General features: G+C 40.5%; 2 protein-coding genes across 4 annotated transcripts in view; one reads left to right on the top strand and one right to left on the bottom strand.

Moving 5' to 3' along the window:
* Window positions 1–17,007, bottom strand: part of nf2 (neurofibromin 2) — a 30,608-nt gene extending 13,601 nt beyond the window's left edge. Inside the window, exons 1-9 of the mRNA XM_022752801.1 lie at window positions 16,300–17,007; window positions 14,858–14,983; window positions 14,594–14,716; window positions 11,692–11,775; window positions 3,544–3,612; window positions 3,291–3,373; window positions 1,052–1,127; window positions 330–464; window positions 96–170 (exon numbers count right to left, since the gene is read on the bottom strand). Of these exons, the coding sequence (XP_022608522.1) occupies window positions 96–170; window positions 330–464; window positions 1,052–1,127; window positions 3,291–3,373; window positions 3,544–3,612; window positions 11,692–11,775; window positions 14,594–14,716; window positions 14,858–14,983; window positions 16,300–16,413 (885 nt within the window). The 5' untranslated portion in view covers window positions 16,414–17,007. The remainder of the gene's footprint in view (window positions 1–95; window positions 171–329; window positions 465–1,051; window positions 1,128–3,290; window positions 3,374–3,543; window positions 3,613–11,691; window positions 11,776–14,593; window positions 14,717–14,857; window positions 14,984–16,299) is intronic.
* A 740-nt stretch (window positions 17,008–17,747) lies between these two features.
* fbxo21 (F-box protein 21) lies at window positions 17,748–24,527 on the top strand. 3 transcript variants are annotated; one of them, XM_022752753.1, is made up of 12 exons: window positions 17,748–17,976; window positions 18,569–18,704; window positions 18,906–19,015; window positions 19,197–19,318; window positions 19,536–19,682; window positions 19,886–20,022; window positions 20,141–20,277; window positions 21,027–21,206; window positions 21,560–21,692; window positions 21,918–22,108; window positions 22,234–22,391; window positions 23,408–24,527. In XM_022752753.1, exons 1-12 carry the CDS (start codon window positions 17,753–17,755, stop codon window positions 23,647–23,649), a joined length of 1,917 nt encoding a protein of 638 aa, XP_022608474.1. In that variant the 5' UTR covers window positions 17,748–17,752; the 3' UTR covers window positions 23,650–24,527. The 3 variants fall into 3 exon arrangements, with proteins under 3 accessions (XP_022608474.1, XP_022608475.1, XP_022608476.1); XM_022752754.1 differs by having other exon boundaries at window positions 21,030–21,206; XM_022752755.1 differs by having other exon boundaries at window positions 18,921–19,015.
* Window positions 24,528–24,647: the final 120 nt, after the last annotated feature.

Here is a 24,647-nt window from a genome sequence, read left to right on the forward strand (position 1 = left end):
TCCATTTCCAAAAGCATTTGGAAAAGCAAAGTATGTGGTGAGCCATATTTGCCGGCCACAGTCAAAACAGCTTTCAGCATTTCAGCTGAACTCACCAACTTGTTGACTCTCAGACGTGAAGAGTTGAACTTGAAAACATTGGTTTTTTTGTCCAGAGGTTTGATGGTGAACTAAACATTGAGGAGACAAGAATCCCAAACTTTTGGTCAAAACAGAAAAAAAAAAAAAAAAAAAAAAAAAAAAAAAAAGACAGATCTTACACATTAATGTAGGGCTGAGTATATCTCAGTTTTGTTTCACGCAGCTCTATCAACAGCAGATTCTCCCACCTCCTTGTCGCTGTAGGAGATGTTGCGGATCTCATTCCAGGGAAAGGAGCACTTGGGTGTCAGCCTGTTGTCCGGCTCGTAGATGTGCAGACCCAGGGCGTCCACTCCCAGAAGAAGATCTGTTCCCTTTTTATTCTAAACCGCAACAGCAGATTAAACAAAGCTTTTCTTATTATCCATCTGTTAAAGGACACTAGCAGAGCGGTTGTGAGACCAACCAATCCAACAGCCAACTTTCATTTGTACCTGCATTTGACAGAGGTGGCTTTGCGGTGACTCTGCTCGCCAAAACAAATTTGTTAGAGCTGAGCGGAACAATGCCAGGGTGTATATGTGCCGTCTGGACTTGTTTACTCGAAAGTAATGATACAGTGAATTACCTTGGCTGAGGTTGACTTGTTGGTGGTATTTTAAAATGTCTCAGCCTTTTACAGAATGGCTCAATCAAGGCCAGAGTCACCTCAAGTGAATTTCAGTTTTGGATGTTTTCCAGGTGAGTCATTACAGAAACAAACCTGTAATAACTCTCTCTTTATTTACCCAAAAAAATACAAATTTGTTCATAAAATACTTTTCAAAATTGAAAGACAATTTAAGACAGGAGACTCAGACTGCTTTTGCCCCACTTCATTTCATAACACCATGGTGAAATCCCCCCCCCCCCACCCAATCTTTCATACTGGCTCACTTTATAAAGATACAACAAAGCAGCATTGGCTCACCCTGATTAAAAAGTAATTGACGCCATACATGTCCAGGTCCTGAGCTATTTTTAAATACTCCATCTCAGCTTCATCCCTAATTCAAAGACAGAACGAAAGAGAGAGAGAGAGAGTAAGAGATTGAGAGGGATCCAAGGGAATGGAGAATAGAGGGAAGGAGGGAGGGTGGGAGGAGAGGAGAGAAGGTGCAGAAGTGGAGAGAAAAAAAGAGATCAGACCTTGTTTCCTCTGCTTTTGTGTGTAGCATCTGTCACGTTGTGTGATCTATAAAAACTGCCACACAGCTCTTGCGAGGGTGAAAACATGAGCACAGTACCGACACAAAACACAACTATAATTCGCTAACAGGCTTTAGAGGTTATGCTTGATGGAAAAAGAAGACTTATTCTGATGCCCCCAAGCCTTTAAATACTATGTTAGACAAAGCAAATGCATCAAACTCTTCTCTTCTTCCTCCTCGCTCTCCCCCTCTGCAGCCTGGTTGCCAGATCTGTTGTGATTTCAGGGTCAAGTCAGCAAAAAAAAGAACATTTGCATACTTTGATGGCTGAGGAAAAATCAGGGCATCCTGGCGCCCAAACTTTTAATAACTGTCTGTTTGATATGGGTGGTAGGAAAACTGATGATTTAAGCTTCATCAAAGTTTAAACAGGCAAGAGAGCATTATGCCAAGTAAACAAATCTTAAATAGGTTGGACACATTACATTCTGACTTATGAGTTGCTCAGAGGAAATTTAAATGGTAATTCTTGATTAATGCTGTGAAAGCATTAGAGGTGCACTCTATAAAAAAAACTGGGTGTCTGTTGAATAACTTTGATATTGTGCTGACATCAATTTTTTAATAATCAAATCTGAATCAAGTTCTAAAATAATGTGGAGCAAAATACAGATGAAATAAGCCTTTAACTGTGTGTTGTCACCTGGGGCTGGATATTAAACCTGAATGCTATTTTGGTTCCTAAGATGAATAAAAATTTTGCCTGTTTTCAACTATGTTATTTCTGCAAAGTTCAACAACATCACACACTTGAGAATTCAAGCTTTTTGTTTGATGAAAAAACAGCACTGAACCGAGAACCTAAAACCAAACTAGCGGCTTTGTGATGTTTGTGATACTTGGGCACAGTGGTAGCTTGAGCTGAACGCTAACATTAACATGCTAACATGCTCACAATTTCAATGCTAACGTGCTGATGTTTAGCAGGTATATTCATTATGTTCCCCATCTTACTCAATCATTTTAACATTTCCTGGTTAGCACTAAACCCAAAGTACCACTGAGGCCGGTGGGAGTGTCATTCATTTTGCAGTAGCCAGTATATTGGACAAATTTAATTTTTTGACCTGATGTTGGTACAAAATGAAAAGTTATGTAATCAAACAAAGTTATTACAATTTATCCTGAGGGAGACACAAGTCACATGCAACTCCCTTAGGGGACATGTGCATGGATAAAAACATGTTTATAATTATATATTATCAAATTTCTGGGAAAAAAAAGAAAAATACATTGTTTTAGAATTGATACCAAAACCCAGGAACAAGATCAGTGACCTCCCTCCCGTGTCCCCCACTACACTACATCACTTAGTAAACATTTCAAATGCTAAAGGTGTGAGGACTACCAACTGCACTCGCTCTGCTTGAGTTGCAAAGGTGATTGATCAGCACCGGGGACTCAATTATTACTTTTCAAAGTGCTGAGGTTTCTGGCTTTTAGAACTCAATTTCCAATCCCAAACTCCCCACCCACGGGAGTTTAAAGACACTCCACATCCCTCACACTTACTCCCTGTCCATTTCCAACTTAGTTCAGCTCAGTGATGGAGCAAAGTGCAACAACAGAGCAACTGATTTTCATTCTCCTGTCATTTTAGATTTATGGAAGCCATTACAGCAATATCATTTATATAGTCCTTTTCGCAACAATACATTTGCTCCATACTTGGATCCTTTCTCAAAATAGCTCAATTAATAATTTTGTTTCATTGATAGATCATAGGCTGTGGTGAGCTGTGAATTTCCTTAATCAACAATAAATGTTAAAAAAAAAAGTTTCCTACAGAAAAACTTTCATGCCAGTCTTTTTGCATCTGCCTGCCAAAATGGACTACAGCTTTGCATAAAACATTTCTTGTGAACCCAACTTTTAAGCAGCTGCTATGTGAAGGCAAAATTGAAATTGTGCTGATGACTGTGGAATTTCAGTGGTACAGTTCAGTGCAGCAGTTTTTACCTCGTCCTGCCCCTGTGCTCCGCATAACACGCTGTGATCCTCTCCTCCCACATTTCTGCAGTCATCTGGTACAAGTTAATCACCTGAAATGGAGAGAGACAGACATAAATATCCATGAACGCACGCAGGAAATATAATACACACTGCAGCGCCACACACTGCATCATAATGCAGGTGTAGGCCTAGGTAGTAAGACAAAGATGTAAACACCTTCATTCATGAATGATAATAAGTAAACCCTGCTGTCACTCACCCTCTTTGGCAGCAGTTCCACCTCCGCCAAGAAGCCAGGTTTGTGAACATTAGGGTCGTAGTCTCTGTACTGTAAAATGGAGCAAAAGTGACAAAAGGATTAAAATCACTCCAAACTAATGGCTACTATCCACCTTCTCTCCAATAACAGCCCAGACTATAAGTCTCTCCTGGGAGCTGTTCATAAGATGAAACTACAGCGCCTGTAAGAAAAGGGTCTCTGGGAGAACGAATGGAGGCTGGTCTGCCATCAGGTCATTAACGCGCACCACACACCCAGTGGCCCAGTTGTCAGGAGACTATAAATGACGCTATTAGAAATATCTCCAAGAGAGCTGCGACTGATCACTTATCATCATAGAGCTGGGTTACAAATTATATTATGCATGTTTGAAGAGAGATATGAATGGATTAGGCATGACTGAGTGGCGGTGGGGCATTTCCTCTGGGCTACTGAAACACTGGTGGAAGGATATGAATTATACATGTAGCTACAGTTCAAAAAGTGAGCTATGACTGTAGATGTATGTAAGTAGGCTAACATGAACATTTACCTGTGCATTGACGCATGTTTTTCAGTTATCACTATCAAATCTAGTTGGGTTTTTTTTCTTTGCATTGTGATTTGTTTAGTTGGTAATTTTTGCTATTGATATATTGATATTTGAAATTAGAGGAAGAAGCTATTTTTTCAATTCTATATTTATTTTCTATTTTATTTTAATTACTCCACAACACTGCCATAGCACTGGTGTATGATTACATGTTCATTACTGAGTGACACCTAACTTAAATGTAGTAAATATTATAGAAAATCTAACTTCATCCATGAGTCTTCACATTTTAGGTCTATCATCAAATTTCTCCACACGAAGCTTTGACGACAGTTCAAGGAGGAAGACTTCTTCCCTCATGTTCCTCAAAGGGTTAATGTTGGCTACATACTGCTGAGTTGTTTCTCTCTGTCACGTCCCGATTCCCACACCGTCAGATCCCTCCATTCACAATCCAGACATCATCATATCTGACCAATGATCTTTCTGCCCGTGTTTTTCAAGCCAATCAATCAGGGGATGCTGTTCTTTAAAATTTCATTGCATTTCTGCCCATCTGTCTTTCATGCCTACTATTGCAATTCCATCAACCACCCACTGGTTCTGCTCCACCACCACCAGCAGCATCTAGACTCTCAGGGATCTATCCTCTCTCCTATCTTCATATGGCCAACACTTAATGAAGATGCTTCACATCAAAGGAGTTTAATTGCCAGTTATTCACTTCCATTTGATCGCTCCTTCTTGGACTCTGATTGGCTCATAATGTATGTATGAGATTGCTTTTTTTAAGGTCATTTTTTGGGGAAGAGTTTTCAAGGGCATCCTTGAAAACTCTTCCCCAAAAAATGACCACCACTAAGGTTTCAGAGAGCTAAAGACAACCCTCTGGCCAAGCAGAAACGTCTCAGAAACGCAAGGGAAGGGGCCGACACCAAAACCAAGTATTCTAATATTACATGACATTATGTTTGGAGGAAAATACATCATCAAGTCCTGAAAGGGCTATTTGTAAGTTTTTCTCTGCCATTGAACGGGAGTGGGTGGTGGTGATTGTCACATGACAAGAGCTTTGACCATCATTGTCTTTATAATAAAAAGGTTATAATACGCTCTCTGAGCAACACTTTGTCTCTAGGGCAAATTGGAAGCTACAATGGGTCACTATCAGAAAGTGACGAGACATGACAAGTGATAGAAACAAGAGTTAACATCGGCGTTGCTTTCCACTACTAGAGACAGCTCTTGGTAAGTAAAGGAATCTTTTTTATTTTTGATGCTGAACTCGCAATGTTTCTTCTAGACTGGTACGTAAACAACTGTTAAGGCTAATGTTACCTATGGAGCAATAGCAAAACTTACAAATAGCTCCTTTAAAACAATGATAACACATGAAATTTATGGCCTCAATTGTTTTTTTTTCATTGTGAACTTTTACACTGTGGCTCATTTGCACAGAATAAATGAAAAGCTTCTGAGCACTTGTGTGGCTCTAATCAGCTAACTAATTCCATATGTTGTGCTGTTTTGTTGTGTTTATACTATTACTTTTATTATGAGCTTTAATTGGATTTTTCTCGGGCACACCCGTCTGAAAACAGTACTTAACAGACCTGAATTTAATAAGCTCAACACACGGACCGGAAAGCCTGGAACACCGGTGCAGTGGCTAACAGAGTGGAGAAGCCGAGGGCCATTTAATTAGATTCTTTCTCTTCAGTTTCCCATCCTCGTAGCTTCTACTCCCTCAGTTCCTCTATTGTTTGTTTGTAACTGCTACATAATTGATCATATATAGACTTATAACTAGGCTCCAGCTCAGGGAGAGAGAGGATGGCATGTTGACAGCGACAGATGCTTTCTGATTTCACACCTTTCTTCCAATTATTTCCAACAACCCCAAACTAACAGCAGCAATTGATTCTCAAAGGACAGCTATGTGTCAATATTTTCACTTAACAATTATCACCAGTAGCACAACAGTGACCACAGCCTGATGGATATATTCTGCTCAATAAATCCCCCTTTCTAAATCTAAGAAATGTACAGAATTTCTCACATGGTCCAGGTGCTTTGAAGAAAATCCATTTACAGTACAATAGTGTGAAACACACTTTAACCAGTGAAAAGCATCATTGCAAAATGGGAGTTCTTTTTGCTAGAACTGGTAAGCTACTTCCATAGATGACTATACAGCAAAACTAAGCCAACTGTTCAATGTTCGGGGGTCAGTTTTTAGTCCCAAAGCTCTAGGGATCACACTTGTGATTTTGGAGGATATGTCTCAACATCTACTGGACGAATTGCCATGACATTAGGTACAAACATTCATTCACTGCATCGGTGAGACTTAACTCTTCATAATTGTTAATATGTATACTTTCTGTATACATTTAGAGTGTGTAACCTACGTGAGATACAATTTTGAAGTGTAAATGGGTAACAACAACAGATTACATGGCAAAATGATTTAGTCTTTCCCAGTCCATATCTCTGTCCCTCAGGCTAATGCTGGCTCACCCAAACTGTGGTCAGTTGAGACAGGTGAAGTGAAGCAGGATTTACATACTCTCTCAAGGCAAAGCTGATGAATTCCAGCCAGTATTAAATAACATATTATATAGTGCAGACTGAAAATGAAAAGTGCAACTGTTTACACAGATTGGAAATCATCACATCTGTGTCGCATGATGCAAGGTTAAAAGAAAAACAGATATATCTAGAGAGTGAACATACTGTAGCCTAGAGGCCGTCTCATTCAATTTTCAAAAATGTAGTTTAGGTACAAGTCTTTCTGAGGCCACCTGTAAAACACAATGATTCCCACCACTGTCATTCATGCCTGTTAGTCTGTGGCATCCCTCCCCACTCGGTTAGACACAGATCTCCACACCCCCCAGTGGTGTTGAGGCTGAGGTAGTTGACCTCACTCCCTACTCAACCTCTGTGACAGAGTGACTCCCTCTCCATTTTTCCACAGCGGCTGTTTCTTGCAATTCCCTGTCAACACCCCCTTGTAGCACCGCACCAACTCAGAATACAAAGCAGGAGTCAGTGAAAGCTCTGCAGACCCACAAAGACTGCACTGCTGGCTTACACATGCGCACAAATACCCCCCGAGAAGTTAGTGTGCTCCTCAAATCTGATGATTTAAAACATTTCATACATGAATGAAGAAATATTCTGACATATTGGGAATTTGCTAGTTTATTGGCAGCACTTTGGTGCAGTGGTTAACACTGTAGCCTCACAGTAAGAAGGTTATGGGTTTGAACCTAACAGCCTGCTGGGGCCTTTTAGTGTGGAGTATGCATGTTCTCCTCGTGCCGGCACAGGCTTCCTCCCACATTCCAATGACATGCAGGTTAGTTTAATTGGAAACTTTAAATTGTATTTAGGTGTGAATGGTTGTTTGTCTCTATATGTCAGCCCTGTGATAGACTGGCCACCTGTCCAGGGTGAATGAATGAATGAATAACTATTGTCTTGGAGAAGGTTGGTGGAAAATGCATAGAAACCAATGTATCCCACAAGTAAAATGTAAACTTTCAAAACACCAACAGGACAGTAACACCAAACTTGCACCATAGCTGGGCCAGGCATGTTCATATTAAAAAACAGCAAATATAGTAAAGACCAACCAATTTATCACAGATCATAAAGGCAGATGAAAATACTCTTTCGTTACAGCCATAAAAATAAACATTTTTAGTATTTTAATACAATATGAGAAACTTAATTATGATGGATTAAAATTCCAAACTGAAGATGACCTATAGCATTTGTATATATTGAGTAATTCTGGTCACTTTCATGCAGCTATCATAACATACACAGACTGTAACATATAGGAAAGTAAAACATAACATAATGTTAGTATATTGTATAATGCTGCATGAAATGTATGGGTCAGTGTCTATAAACATGCCATACTGTGTACAAGGTGTATATATTTTTTCAAATGAGTGACGAAACAATATTACTTTTTGTGATGGACTGAGACCATGGAGTCCCTCTATATGTGCACGTATCTGTGTTCAAGCTCCCACGGTACAAAAGTCAGTCGGAGCATTTGTGCACACACACATTCCTCCACTATCCCTCATTTCTATTATCCCCTCTATTCATGCACTCTCTGTAACTCAAACAAGGTAATGGTAGCTTTTATGGCTTCCTACTTCGTCTGTTGTGAATTATACTGCAATCTCTGCTCCGACTGGAAACTGATTACACACACGGAGTCTGTCTGTGCGCGACGGTCCGTACCTGAGCATGGCTATGATTCACATTGTACAAAAAAGAAAAAGAAAAAAAAGTTCTCTTTCAAACATTAAAGCTGTCTTGGAATACGCCCATACTCTCTCCTTACTGTTATCTTCAGGCTGGCATAATAATGATTAAAGATGAAACCAGGGTACCAAAGTAGATCCCACTGTGTGCTATACTCTACTTCACAGGCTACACACTAGCTCTGCACAATAACAACTCATGATGAGAAAAAGAGACAAGAAAAGTCTGCCAAAAACCTCTCAGCAGCTGCACTGCTAAACAAGTACCTGTCTCCCCTTTTATAATACCAATTTACTCATACTGGCTCTAATCAAAGTGGACTGCTGATTAAATGAAAACAAATTGTGGCCCCTTATTTTTTTTTATTTTTTTTTTTTTGCAGTTTCCAGATCGAGGCGGGCTGGCAGCAGACAGCACATACAAGCCCCGAGCTGATTTGCTGATTTTTCTTGATCCACATAGTCTCCTTTATTCCTAGGCCTGTAAATTGGCATGGGGAAAGGCGAGTCTCTGAGGGCTCTTGGCCAAATCTTTGAGGTAGAGCTCGAGTGTCACTAGACCCTGTCCGCCTGTCAAAAAGCTGCACCTCACTCTCCGTATCTTTTTCTTGGGGATTTCAGAGAGACGGGATCCTTCAACCAAAACGAGTGAGATCGCTTGAGGTTTATTAAGGAAGCTTTTTCCTGTGGAGTGATTTCCATACACATCAGGTAACTTGTTGTCTGATCCTCAACCAGTAAATCAATGAAAGTTTTTACATGCTGTCTTTCGTACTGAGTTACATACATAAACACAAACAGTTAAACAATATGGACGAACACATACACAAACTTAAAGAGAACAGGCCAAAAAATCCTATCAAAATATCGAGAAATAGAAATATAAGTGCTATAGGAATAACCTGGGGTGAAGGGGAATAAAACAATAATACCATTAGAGTACAAATGACAATCATAAACACACTCTTGGCAAAAGCCAGTCTAAAAAGGTCAGTTTTGACCTGGGCTGGATAATATGACATAAAATCTATACCAGAATAGACTGTCAGATTTAGTTTAGATGCTGTGGGCAGCTGCAATAGATCCCATTCACACTTTTCTGCCTCTGCTTCATTCGCATCAGCATACACACCTCCAGACCTACCCACAGATCTTAACCACTTCTGTGAGCATTCATCCACGGAGGTCGTTCTGATCAGATGCCTGAAATAACTTAACTGGCTCCTTTCAGTGCAGGAGAGCAGTGGTTCTACTTCAAGCACCCTCCAGATGTCTTAGTTCCTCAGCTGGCCTGGACTACAGCATATACCGATATTAAGGGCTTTATTTGTGATGGATTTCAGAACCTACCAGATTGGAACGAGCACCTGTTTGATTGGATCTGGCACCTCCTTTGCCACTATAAAAATCTATAAATAAATTTTGTGTATTGTTTAATTCCTATCAAAGTTACTCATAAATCAGTTGTTTGTCTATTTTTGATGCATTTTAAATCTGATTTTAAAAAAGAAATGTCAGTTGACGCATGTGACACCTGAATGAAATGTCCCATTGTTGTGGCCATGATATGTGCATGTGTAGTCTACTCTGGGCTCGATTGTCACATTAGATTCTTGTATTTTTTTGCCCCCTATGTTCAAGCTTTATGTATCTATAGAAAAATAGCAAAAACAAAATTATTGGCCGAGATACATGTGACTATTGCATAGCTTAGCTGTTGTTTCAGGACCATGGACAGCGCTGTTAGCTATGTGTGGATGATGTGCCGTGTTAGTACTTAAACAGAGCGGAGGAGATCGATAGGTAGACCGATGGAGCACGTCACTTTGATCTGTTTCTTAGATGCGGCTTTTCATGGGTGTAAATAGATCTTTCAGCCCTAATTCCATTTTCACCCCATTGTAGCAAATCCACAGTCAGAAGGGAAACAATACGGAAGTGAAGGGACAACAGTCAACGAGAGAGACAGCTTGTAAACAGCTGTGACTTCCTGATTTACAAATTAAACACTGCAGAAATGTATAATTTAACCATTACATTCTTGCGGACATTGCAATAACCTGCCTGTCAATCTCCAAGATACCCGACCTCCTTCACTTGGGGCAGCCACTTGCTCCCAAAACTTGCTTGCACAAAAGTAAACATTCACAGCAGCAGAGAACAACGTCTTCTAACTTGAAGGTGCTAACCCTCATCCTCATTGCTTTTAACGCTGCAAATAGTCCCTTTACATGCTGGAGGTAACAACCCAAAGAGGCTATAACTGCATCAGTGGTAAAAAGCATATATGGCACCAAACTGGACACTATTTGGCTGCACCTCTTCAGTAGCTATGTATTCTCAGTTTAATTAAATGAGATTTTAGTTGTGACTTTCTGCTTCCTGCATCAGATCTGCTTGGTGGCTGCTTCAGTGGGCAGGTGCTGCTTTGGCAGAGGTGTTTGATCTACATGTTAGAACAGCAAGTTAAAAGCTTACTTCCAGAGCACCCAAGCTGCTGGTTTGTACATCTAAAACATTTCATGCAAGGGCCCTGTAGCACTTCATGAAATACTAAAGGAATTTTAAAAATCAATATCAAAGGTAGCCTGTGAAGGTGTAATGAGTGCTCTCCTGGTTCTTATCAAGACTCAGACAGCAGAATTGTGGATCAATTGCAGCAGATTTATGGCTTTTTGGGTGGAGGCCAGATACGGAGAAGATTACAATTGTCAAGCCCATGGGTAACAAAAGCCTGCAGTCTCTCTGTCCTGGTCTAATAGAGAAAAAGACGCACTACAGCAATATGTCACTTTCCAGATGATGAACAACAAAGTGACCAAAATGAACCCATTTGGCCCACAAGTTTGTTCAGATATTTTTTTTAAATATATAGTCATCTACAGCCTCAAAGAATTCATTACATAAGATGTAGGTAAATAAACATGTTGAAGGCAGTTCCAGAGGGGCCAGTATATTCCTTCAGTCAGTTTAAAGTGATTTGAAGCCCCACTGCGTCAAATATGACACTCCCAAAACTCTACAGCTGCTGAGTTTTCACTGATTTTTATTATAGCCATTACACTCTAGGGTGCAGTTAGGGAAAACACCCTTTTCTAATGAGTGAGTCACATCTATTAGCATCTAATCAGACCTATAATTTAAAAAAACATATATGTGTAAGGAGGATAAGAAGTTGCCATTTGGTCCTGCAAATTTTAAAGGAAGGATAAAGAAACCATTAAAGGCTAGGCAGACAGATGGATACATAAACCTTGTTTGAACATAAATAAGACTAAAAACTGAAACTCCAGAAAGAGCACTAACCTTGGCATGGACGGCGTAGGAGGCCAGCAGCACAGAGGCCTCGGGTGGACAGTGAATCTCCTCCTCAAGGATCTTCTTCTTCACCTGCAGAGTTAGCAAATATAAATCAGCTTTATGCATGTAACCACCTGAATAACAAAGCCCTCTTCATTCCACCTCACCTTCCTAACACAAAAATCAATTCAGGATTAACCATGCAGCTAATGTATCGTCTGTGGCATTTAGCTGTTTGTTAAATCAGAGGAGAAGCTTCTCACTGTTTCCAGTGAGGCTGGGATTTTTTCTTTTTTTTTTTGGAGGGAAAACTATCACCTACATTATGAATCAGGACACAGCTGCTTTTTGTCTTCAGTCTTCCTTTATATAGATTTCCACGAGAGGAGCAAAATGATTCTTGTGACAGGTGATCTAACCTGACTCATACACAATGGAAAAAATACTTGATACCTCAGAGAGGAGAGTGACAGCGCACGCTACAACACAACTTTCTGACAACTGTGCTTTTGACAGTCAGAACTTTATTTCCTTAATTCCACTTTGCAAGAGCCATACACTGCAAAAACACCGAGCTCAAGTACCAATTTTTTTGGAGCCACAAAAATCAAGTTATTATATGCTGCAACCTGGGTAAATAAACTACCACAGCTACAGCAGACTGGTGCTCGCTCATTTTTAGAGAAGGTCTGGAAAGAGTACAAACTGTGCCAAATAAATATTGTAAGACTTAAGTATCATAGCCACATGGGGACCTATTAGACACCAAGCCAGGAACTATGTAGCTCAGCCAACAGTATTTCATATGATCATTAAGCTGCTCCAAGAATATCAGCCTGCTAGTCAGCAGAGCATAATGACATGACAGAAAGTCCTAGACAAGCTCCAAATGGTAATTAAAGGAGAACGCTGCCCATTTTTACAATTTGTGTTATTTCTATGCCCCTAGGATATCTGATTCTGTGTTTGTGAATTCACTCCAGTCAGTGAGCGTGACAAACTCAAGGTTTGGGTCTCCAATTTATGTCTAAAGGAAAGCATGGTTCATGTTTACAAGTGTTGCCTTCACTGTCATGGATCACAGTAATAAATGTGAATTCTTAAAATGGGTGGCAATCCCCTTTAACAAGCTCCTTCCAGATTAAAGTGCCACTTCTCACCAGGTGTCACTTCCCCCAAGCTCCGTCACCCGTCAAACTAATTGAATCACAAACTTGCATAGCTACATATAGAGCACAAAGCCGGATTGTAAGATTAGAAGGGGCAAACATGCTTTGGATGTAGTTATATAAGTTATACAATTTAATGCTTCAAACCTTATCATTTGCAAAGCTGTCATGCTGTCATCTTGTGTTTTGAACTGACAAAGGTGTGGAGCCAGAGGTGACAGCCCCCCTAAATGTGGCAAGTGCTAAGAGGCTGACGCAGCAATCTGGTTTACAAATGAGACTATGTTGTTGTGAAGACTGCAGGTCGGGGTGATGAAGGTGTGCATGTGTCTGTTTATGTAAGTGGTCTCAAGTGTTTGAGAGGTGTGTGTGTGTGTGTGTGTGTGTGTGTGTGTGTGTGTATTTGTGTCCGGGTCGGTGATCAATTCTGATAAGCACTAATCCAGCTGTCATGCCTGTGACGCTATCTGAACAGAGGGCTGCTCCCGACATTATGGGAATTAATGAGAGCAAAGTTATAAGGAGACAGGCGATGCAAAGCGTGACACATTTGTATTCTTCTCCCCTTGTAGCTGCGTATCGCTTTAACTGTTGAGTAATTTGTCAGCTGTAGTCTTTTTTTTTTTTAACATGGTCTCCCTCTGAAATAAATAAATTGCTTCAACTACCTCTCAACGGATTAATGGCACAGATAGACGATAGACTTTTTATAAGTAGGTAAGTGCCTCTATCCAAATGTTGAGCAACACAAGTGCACTGCTGTCTAAAGCCACATAACTAAACCAGCACAATGGGCTGGGTATGAAGGGAGTGCTATGGGGGACGAGCATCCCATGGAGAATATGTCATTAACTGGGCCAATAACTGAGCCCTTAAAGCCTAATTGGTAATTGATAAATGCGGCCGGTAGTATTGGATGGTGGAGGCACAGTTACAAATCTCATCTCTTGTGAGCAGAATAGTGTGGCAGGCTCCACAGGAATTCCCCGAAGAGTATTAAGTGGAGAGAAAGGGCAGTGGTAATATGTTGTGCATTGATTCCACATGGCTGCACACAATCATGACAGGGACAAAAAGTGAAAAAAAAAAAAGTATATTACAGAGCGCTCTGCTTGTCGGAAACTCTTGTGGACGCATGCCCCCTGTCGGCACGGGATCTCAATAAGGAAGCTGCATGAGGACGCAGATGCAGAGCAACAGCCAAATGCCTGGTGTGCAAGGGTGAAATGGATAATCCCAAATTTACAGGCCATTTTAAAAGGCTCATGTTCTCGTACACTTCTTTTCTAAAGCATTCATTCGAACTAATTTAGTTCCTCAGAAAGATGACACCCACTTCTAAGAATGTTTTCTTTTTAAAGCCTCACACGCAGCACCCCTCTGGGAGGATTACAATCAAGGGAAGAGAGGTTGTCTGCCCACTAGCCAGACAGTAATCCACAGCTTCTTCTGAGAGGCATGTTGGATTTCAGGTTTGCCTGTCAGCCTGTGGCAATTTCAAGTCAGAAAGCAGCTGAGAAAGAAGAGAATGTGTCAGTCAATGTAAGCACACAAAGAACCTGCACATGAGGCCTTTATGGTACGGTAAGCACAAGTGAAACAGAAAGGAAGACGACAAGTTAAGTATCTCATGAGTATATCCTGAATCCTGAAAAAAATATTACCTTGAGATTCAGAAAACAAAACTCTGAACATGAGCACAATGAAAAAAACTGGATGTTTATATTATGCATAGTTACTTGTAGGAAGAAGAGATGCTGTGTAATATCCTGCACTAGCTCCTCCTCAGCATTCTCAGGATAAAACTTGGCCAGGAAGTGAAGGGTGATTGGTTCCTCCTTTGGTACCTCCTGATCCAGAACCTGCAACAACCAAGTAAAGAAATCAGCATTTGCACAGTGGGGAAATCCATTTCCTTTTCATGGCTGCTACACCTGTATATGAACAGTGTTTACATGACTAGTAGCTGCTAACATCACCAGTATGACATTCGAATCACTCACCCTCTTTTCCATCTTCAGCCAAGCAACAGTGTCCTTGATGTTGTATTGGAGCCCAAAGAACCATGTCTCCCTCAGGCCCAGAGCTCGGCATACCAAGTCAAAAAGATCCTTTCCTTTCCACTTGACCTGAAACATGTAAATGTTTTAGTCTTGCACAATTTTCTCAGAAGAGAAAAGTAGAAAATGCATATTTCCAGAATTGAAAAAATTCTAAGCTAAGAATGAAAATTCAGTCTGTTAAAGCTTCAGATTTGACTGTAAGATTCATATCATTCACTGACTGCCCCTAATTTATATGCATTAGCAAGAAAACAGAAGCACTTAATTCTTTATAAGGTTAAATACTGAAAGCCATTCATAAGATGATATGTCTTCCGAAGCCAGACATACCCCCATTTCCATCATAAACTCAGTGTCTGGTTCAAAGCTGGGAGCCACACATGTTGCTCTCATGCAGAGTGCTAGGAGGGGGGTACATGATGCACACATATCCAATTTAGATAGCTTTCATCTCTAGCCTCTGAGCTAACTCAGGGTGCAAGCTACTGTCAAGAGTATTCAAGGTTGGTTTGAAAAAAAACTGCAAGAAATGAGGATATCAGCTCCACCATGCAGCAGGGATGGCAGCTAGGGGCCAATCAAAAAATTCCTACGCAAGGCTGAATGAACAGTTCATCTATATGACCTCTCCCTTTTAAATGCTATTTATGAAACCCATAATTGATAAAATTATCACCCCAGGACAGAAAATAGAAACCTGCAACTAACATCATGCTGCTCTTTGTAATTACCAACTGCAAACTTTGGCGGGGTTCCTCCCTTTTAAGTACAGAGATGGTGTCTGCAAGTAATTTTGATGGCTTTCAGCTCTGGTACATATCATCAACCAAGTCATATACTATTTCAAAGACACTGTAAGTATAAAACAGAGTATGACACTATGTAGTAGAGAAATCATTGAGTATGACAATGATTTTTATGGTGAAACTGCATGATTCTGTTCCATCCTGCTCAGTGCAAGTCCCATACTGCACTGTGCTTTGCCACTGATTTCCAATTTTTCTGATTCCATTGCTGTATACGACAGAGATAAATTATAACAGATAAGGTCTTCTGCAGAACAGTTTAACCTATGCGTGTGTTCATAGCTACTTGCTGCCATCTAGTGTTGAAAAATGAAACACTCAAAGATCTTTATAAGGAACTATCGCTGCTGTTATCGCCGAGATAAACTCCGTACCTACGCTCTTGATTCAGCTGTCATCCCTGATTATGGTTAAGCATAGAATATGTAAGTAGTTTTATTACCGTTGACTGTTATTTACTGTCGCAGTTAGTAGAAGAACAGAGGTGAACCTGGTGCTGTGATTAGAGCCCCTACAAATGGAATATTCTACAATAAGTATAATAAAATCATGCAGAGATTTATCACAGATACAAACCTCACAGCTGAACTCCATGTCTGACTCCATTGTGCAGATCCTGACGTTGAAGTTCTTGGCTTGTTTTCTCTTTAGTGACTTAAATCCCATCTTTGCTGCTAAGGCACTTGCCATTGTGAATAGCTAATAAACTAACTATTCAGTTATCCAAAGTTGTTAATTCCCCCCAAAAAAGAGTACACTATAAAGGCATTACATCTTTTTTTATTCGTTGGTGGAGACTAAAGGTGAGTCATTTGGCATAGTTGTCAAAAGATAAGCACAGTTGTGCATGTGACTGTCCAGCTTTATGATACCTTAGCCCGTTCAGATAGATGCTTATAAGCGAGTTTCATCAACGTTTATGAATGATACTTTTACTGACATGTTATTGGTGTATAAATATCTCATAAACTTTACATACCTTATGGTAGTTTTCTATCATTTCACGTTAGCTACCAAAGAAAAAGTTCACAAACACATGAGCTGATAAATGCAGTGTACTGCCCAAATCTTGTTGCTAACGCTTAACGCTAGGTTACATAGAAACTAAGTTAGCTAACTAACATTACATATCCGATATACGCTCTCATCTTGCGCTAAAGTTATACATTTCTGCCGTGAAATCCGTTGCCATTTACAGCTACGCGTCCAAGAAACAATCAATACAACAAATCCCTTCTTGAGAGTTAAAAACACTCGGGTTGTAGCACAAACACTGGGCTGGAAACGAAGCTTTAGCTAACTGCTGCTATTCATTTGTTAGCCATTTATCGAAAAAGGCAATGCTGCATTCAAGTGCCGTCCAGAATTTTGAAACAACACGGTAACGCACATTAGGCATTAAAAACGAACAGAAAGGAGTTTATGTGGATTACAGAGCGTGACATTTTTGAATGACAGCACAACACGGTATCAAGTTAAAATGCTGATAATGAAATGTTTTAGGGTTGTATTGTTTTTGATAGCATGCGCTATGTAGCCTTAATAACAAATCATTTGCATATGCTTCCTCTACCTCAGAATGGCCCGCCTAAGCATTTATGCTAAAATAAATCAAAATGCAGCCCTTTTCTTATGAGCACATATTATCCTACAAGTTTACCGTTCTTTGTAAAACTACAAATTCACTACAACATCTTCTGTAAAAGAAGGATCCTATTGTCGTTGACAGAGAGGACATCTTATGAGTTTGCCTGTACAAGTCAAGTACCTTTAACCTAGAGGTTCTTTTTTAAAACTGAATAATTTGCAGTACATTCCACTTTGTACATTCATTGATTTCTGTAATAAATAAAATTTAACAAAATATGGAATTTCTGAGGAGCGTGAAGGTAGCATTCCTTCCCCTTTCCTTTTGATCGAACTACCAATCACACGGCACTAAACCTCCCCTGACCCGCCCCCAGTCCTGCCCCCTGCGCCATAAATGGGAGGTGCCTGAGCAATGAGGTAATCGGGGTAAACAGTAAAGATGGCGACGTCTGTAGCTGGAGAGGGGCAGACAAGTCTAAATGGAATTATTTCCGACCCCCAAACCAAAAAACTGACCGACCTGCCGACCGAATTGCTCGAACACATCCTGTGCTTCCCTGTCCTCAAACATGTTGACATTTGTAACGTTTCCTGCTGCTGCAAGCGGCTACACGACGTCTGCCATGGAAGGGGGAAGGTCTGGGGACACCAGTACAAACTCAGGTGCTATGATTTTTGTTGTGGTATTTTTTCGGAGTTTTGGCTTCCGGTGGTTTTTCACCACTATCTATCGAAACGAGTGTCCATGTCTTTTTATATGTGTCTTATTTGGAGTCCAAAATCGCATATTGTGTACTTAAAGGTCGGCTCGTTTGCTGCGAACTCAGCTGTCAGCCGTTGACACTCTGCTGATGCACCAAATTCATCATTACGCCAGGCCAGTGGCAATATGCTACTCTGCAGACAACTATGAAGCTTGTAAATCTTACAAATACAAATATAAATTCCAGTTTAAACTGACTTTAACCTGGAACAGCCGAAAATTCAATTGTATGACCTTGAATGTTGCATGCATGCTGTGCTATGCAGGAGAGTGCAGCTCTTGGCAAAAGCTAAGCCCTCCTCCTGACTGACTTGGCTATGAGCTCCATGTTATTCTCCTAGTTTCCTTTTCTTCTTGCAAGGAGAAAACCACATCTGCAGCAATTGTTCCATAGGCATATCATGTTCTGCTTGAGGCTATGAGCTTTATAACTAATTCTGAGCATGGCCAAAAGTGTTACTGAAATAACAATTGTACTGCTTTCTTCAACAGATGGCCAAGACTGCAGAGGTTTTACCGTCAGAATGAGAGCTGTGACTGGCTCAAAGAATACAAAACACGCCATCGAGTTGGTATACAAATAAGAAGGACGGTGGAATCAATTTCAAAGAGATTCTTCACAGAAGTCGTAAGTAATCCATTTGTAATCAAGAATACATTATTATTGTTATGATTATGTTATTACATTCGACCAGGATTTTAGATGCACCATTTGAATAAAAGTCACCCACTGTGAATTGGCTGGCCTTTTTGTGAGTGTGGGCGCATGTTTGTGCAAGAAAATGTGAGCTTTCTATATTCCAAACTAACCCAGAGATCTGTAACTCAGCCTTGCGTTGGCCAGGTGCTGGGAGACAGCTTTGCAGAGATCGAGTCACTTGGGATGCCAGAGCACTTTTGTGAGGATGAGCTCCTCTTCATACTCAACTCTGACAAGAGGTGAGAGCAACACCGTGCCCACAGTAAAACCTCAGAACTTGCCACACGTTGCATTTTGCAATCATTAATGGGTTTGGGTGTTGATCTTGTTAATCCTTCTGTTATTATGAAAGCTGTTGTGTTGCACACTCTCAGCCTTTGGACCATTAATGTGTCTCTACTGTTCTCCGCCCATCATTAGGAAAAGCTTGACTTTGAAGTACTATGCAAAGAAAATCCTTTACTTCCTGAGACAGCAGAACATCCTGAGGAGTCTGAAGACCTTCCTGGAGCAGCCTGCAGAGCAGCAGTCATCTATTGAAGGTGAGGCATCATACAGACCCCATGTGAACCAAACTCATTAACTGTGCCCTATTATTATACATTTACATTAGCTAAGCCATCTCCATAGTTACAATGTGTATTTTATTGCTGCTCAGTGTAATTATTATACTATGTTTATAATAGGTTCATGCAATTTAATGTACAACTTTTTCTCTGTGCATCAAGCAGCCCTACCTTATCTCATCTGCCCCTCTAGGTGCTGTACTGGTGGATCAGTATTGTAACCCACTGGCTGATGTGTCACTGGACAGCATATCAGCCCAGGTGGATGAGATCACAGAAAAAGTGAAGAAGATGCTGAGAATCAAGAACCCCTCTCACCCCAGCCTGCGTATGGCTCAAGGTGAGCTTTCAAAAGTTGAAAAACTTGGAATGAAAAGTTGCCCTTTTGGAACACTTGAATCCCTAAGGCTTACACTTTCAATGCATTTAAAAAAAAAATCAATATCAGTAAATCTATTTGGGAAAAGATTTCGGCCCCAAAAAAAATTGTATTTCCCTCTCAGCCAAGTCTTTATGGAGTTTAATTTCTTGTGTGTGATGTAGGTGACTGTTTGGTCGTGGAGGACTTTGATCTCCAGAGGCAGGTGGTGTGTGCCCTAAACTCTGTCTTATATGAGCAACTTCAATACAAAGGCAACGAGTTCGACTACTACAATCCCCTCAACTCTTACATCCACCAGGTAAAACACATCTATTTTAAGTGTCAAGCCTTTGAATCACTTCTTAACAATTTTCATTTTAAATATATATATATATATATTTCACCTAACCAACTACGCCTTTTTGGTTTTAATTTAGGTGCTACTACGCCATACAGGCATTCCCATAAGCCTCTCTGTTCTCTACATGACATTGGCCAGGAAGCTGGGTGTTCAGCTGGAACCTGTCAACTTTCCAAATCACTTCCTGCTGCGCTGGTGCCAAAAACCAAGAGGGTACAGTTTGAAACTAATATCCCAAAACATTCCTCTAAACATTGCCTGAGTCCAGCTGTCATTCATATAGTCCATAATTTCAACAGAATAGCTGGACTTGATTGATCAGTTAACCAGCTTGAACTCAGTTCAATTGACTGTTTTCCTTCAGTTGCATCTATTTGATACATTGAAACAGTATAAAATGGTACCATGCACAGAACTAGTCTATTACACTGCCTTAGAGATAATGACCGGAGATAATTACACGGTACACTTTGTTTTATTAGCAATTTGTAGGAAATGTAACAATGAGAGATACTCTTTTCCTCCTACATAGGATGTTTCATTTATGCTTCATGAAATCCAGTTTTTCTCATCAATTTTCATCCTTATAAAATCCTAGTTCCTATCCTTGTCATATTATTTGAATATAAAAAGAAACCAGAATATGTTTCAAGCAATATCCATCTTATTTTTCAGTAGATTTTGTTGCCATAAACAGTAAACGCAGACAAATGAGGTATTTTGTGCATCTGTCAAAAACAGTGGTCTACTGTACTACACTATAGTAAATGTCATACTGCAATCATTATATTGCTATACCACCATCACACCTTTGAGAACTTGAGAACTTCCATTCTTGATTTATTAAATTTTCTGAAAGAAGTTTGTTGGTTCATAAGTAGCAGCTGGACCTGGTGACCGTCTGTGATGAGTGCCTGGTAAATATATTTGCATGTTAAATTTATCAAACTTGTTTCCTACAGCAGTGAGGACATCTATGACTTTGTCTACATCGATGCCTTTGGTAAAGGCAAGCAGTTGACAGCCAAGGAGTGCGAGTACCTCATTGGCCACCAGGTGACGGCAGATTACTACAGTGCCATCAGCACTACGGAGGTGCTCCTCAGGATGGTGGGAAACCTGCTCAACATCGGCAAGAGAGGGTGAGAGAAACATGCTGAACACCTGACTGTCACTATTGAATCTCTTCCACTGCAGAAATGAATGAGGGCTGATGGAGGATTGATGGATGGTCAATATATAGGCTGATGATGACTGTTGATCCATATTTCTGTCATGGGGGCTGGCTAACATGGAAGAAATTATAGATTTCTCACCCATGAGAACCACTTTTTTTTTCCCCAAGTAATATTTTAATTAAGCCTTTATCCTGTCATCTGACAAGACTAGAGAGAGCATGATTGGAATACATTTGATTGGCTGCTAAAATTAAATGAATAAATTCATGCAATCTTCTGGTTGAATTACATTACCTACATCACATGGTTCCTCTCAGGGAGGGCAATGAGAAATCCTACCAGCTGCTGAGAGACTCTCTGGACCTCTACCTCACTATCAACCCAGACAATGTGCAGTACCTGCTGCTCCAGGCGCGCCTGTACTTCCACCTGGGCATCTGGCCAGAAAAGGTCAGGACACACAACCTGTTGTTAAGAAGAAATCAGATTTTTAGCCAGTTATTGTTACAGTGTTATTAAAGTGAAACTCTGCTGGTGTTCTGTCTCGCTCAAATGTTGGTTTACAGTGTTGTTCATAAAGTATTAAATACCAGTCAGTACAGAGCGCTGACTAGTCTGCTCTTGCAAAGTAGTTTAATCTGTGCGCTGTCCATTGATGTTTGTCCTCTCTCCCAGGTGCTAGACATCCTGCAGCACATTCAGGCGCTGGATCCCTCCCAGCACGGGGCAGTGGGTTACCTGGTGCAGCACACGCTGGAGCACATCCAGCACAAGAAGCATCCTGTGACACCTGAAGTGAAGAAGCGTACCGCTCCAGAACACCTTGAGGTCCAGTATTCAGTTGGACTCATCATGAAACACAAGAGGTGGGTCACAAGATGTGGTACAGCAATGCTCCTCCGAAAAAAAAAAAAAAAAGCGAAATCCTCTCTGTAGACTTGTTATTTTAGATCACTCAAGCATGTCTGCTCTTTTCCACCTCCTCCAACAGGTCAGGTTATAACTGTGTGATCTACGGCTGGGACCCCAAATGCACCATGAGCCAGGAGTGGATCACCACCATGAGGGTCCACCAACTGTCTAACGGGGCCAACCAGCCTTTCTACAACGTCCTCGTGCAGGATGGAACGTGCCGCTACGCAGCACAGGGTATGGATCATACACACCAGCATGGTGATGAAAAATATCCTCAGGGTGAAATTAATGTTAACACATTGAACATGTTTATCTCATAAATATATATATGTTTGATAAATAGCCTTGGGAAAGACTGTATCACCCTCCAGGCATCAGCTTGTAATAAATCAAAGGAAATAGCCAGATACAGAAAAATAAATCATGTTTTGTCATTATCACTATTATGTCTGTTTACTCTTGTGTACTCGTGTAATTTTTCTGGTTATTTGGGATAAAATTGTAAGCTATCAATGCAGCAGCTCAATGTCTTACCAAATATTGACAGCACTTTAATTTCATTTGCTGAAATTGTATAAAATTGAAACATGCAACAAACTGACATGTTATCTATTAAAGACAAATTTAAAAAAGCAACTGATGGTTGAAAACACAAATCTTCAAGCTCTCTGTATAAAGACATTTACATGGGCAAATCAAGCTGATCTGTTCTGTGGGTGGGACAAATAAATATCTGCCATATGTGTAATGTGCTTGTACATGGGTTGAGATGATCTGTATTGGATTTTGTAGCCTCTTGCACTTAAAGCTAAAGCATTTCTGTAATAGTTAATCTGCATCTTCCTTATTTGTGATTTATACATTTCCCCTCCTTAAGAAAGCCCCTCCTTCACATGCTGACTCATACCGTATATTCCCCTGTGGTTACCTGCTCACTCTGCTGCTCACTCTGCTGATTCTGCACTTGCACAGCTTTCATTGTTTGCACGTGGTGCTTTTGCTCTCTCCACCACCTCAATAGTCTGCCATGCAGGACCTGAAAACATCAAGCTGCCAAGATAAATTATATTTGACATTTTATTTATAAGCTAAATCTTTTGATATGTGACAAGATCAGTTTGACCTGGTTTTGTATGTATACTAATAATGATGGGGACTGTTTTGCACGAATTTTCCTTTCCTCTTCAATTTAGGTTAACTTGTGTACATTAGTTCTTATCAGCATCTCACACTTTTCTGTTGTTCTTCAGAAAACCTGGAGCCCCACTCAGCCCCCCTGGAGATCGGCCACCCGGAGGTGGGTCGCTACTTCTCCGAGTTTGCCGACAACCACTACGTTGCTAATGAAGAACTGCAGACTCGATACCCAGAGGACATGAATGAAACCTTGGGCACAGTGCAGGAGCTCTATCATAGACTGACACCTGGCTCTGGGACCCAAGTGCAGCCTCCTGCCTCAGACCAAAACAACCACCAAGCCATGGCCATGTAGCAAAGTAGCTGTGTCCAACGACCTGCCAACACAGGCTAGCCAATTACTGGTCACCCATTCTCAATTTACAATCCACTTACATGTTGAAATTAAAACCAACCAGAGTATTTTCTGAAACGAATGAGTACCACAATCAGGTTCCTATGCAGATCTCGAAAGATTTCTTTTAACATTTCCACATCTGGAAAAATGTGGGAAAAGACTGAAAGGTCTGGAAATATACAAGAAAGACTGTTAATGTTGCTGCTCCAATCCACATCTCCAAATACCACAGTGCATTTGTTATGAAAACAAAGTTCAAACTATGGAGTGATTGTAGCCTAGATGAGGGATATTATCAGGATGCATTTCTCACAACCTGGAGATGTGATAATCTCCAGATCCAGTCACAAAGTATTCAAGTAGACACCTTGAAGAAAAAGGAACACAGGCTTGAGGTAAACAAATAAGTGGACGAGTAAATTCAGGATGGGTATCCAGGTGCTGTAAATCTCCCCTTACCTAAAACCAAGGAATGCTCCTTTACTCAGAGTCCTCTCCCCCCTCTCCACACCTCCCTGCACCCAGCACCAGTCAAACAAGCCCCCAGCATATAGCCGAAACCCTCCAGTTACAGTGCCACAGGAAGTATTATAAAGAAAATACTTTGTAAATTGACATTTACTTTTAATTCCCCATCTTTTAACCAAGTTTCATGCACTTACGAAAGTTCAACTTTCACATTTCTAGAGTATCTTGATTTTTTTTCTGTATATTTACAAGTGAAACATGTAGGATGTCATGGCTCATCAGTATGGGTGAGCTGTTAATGGAAACACAAAAGAGGAACCAACCACTGACTTGAAACAGACCTTTGAGGAAATTTTAAAAAAAAATAAATAAAGCGTTTCAAGTTTTACTAGCTTCTCTGACTTATTTTGCTGCATATTCTTTATTATTGAAATGCACAATACTAAACACGTTTTACTGCAGAGCACTGACGAGCAACAGAAAGCCAG

Source organism: Seriola dumerili, unplaced genomic scaffold (genome assembly GCF_002260705.1).
Source record: "Seriola dumerili isolate Sdu_G_001 unplaced genomic scaffold, Sdu_1.0 BDQW01000177.1, whole genome shotgun sequence".
Classification (NCBI taxonomy): domain Eukaryota; kingdom Metazoa; phylum Chordata; class Actinopteri; order Carangiformes; family Carangidae; genus Seriola; species Seriola dumerili.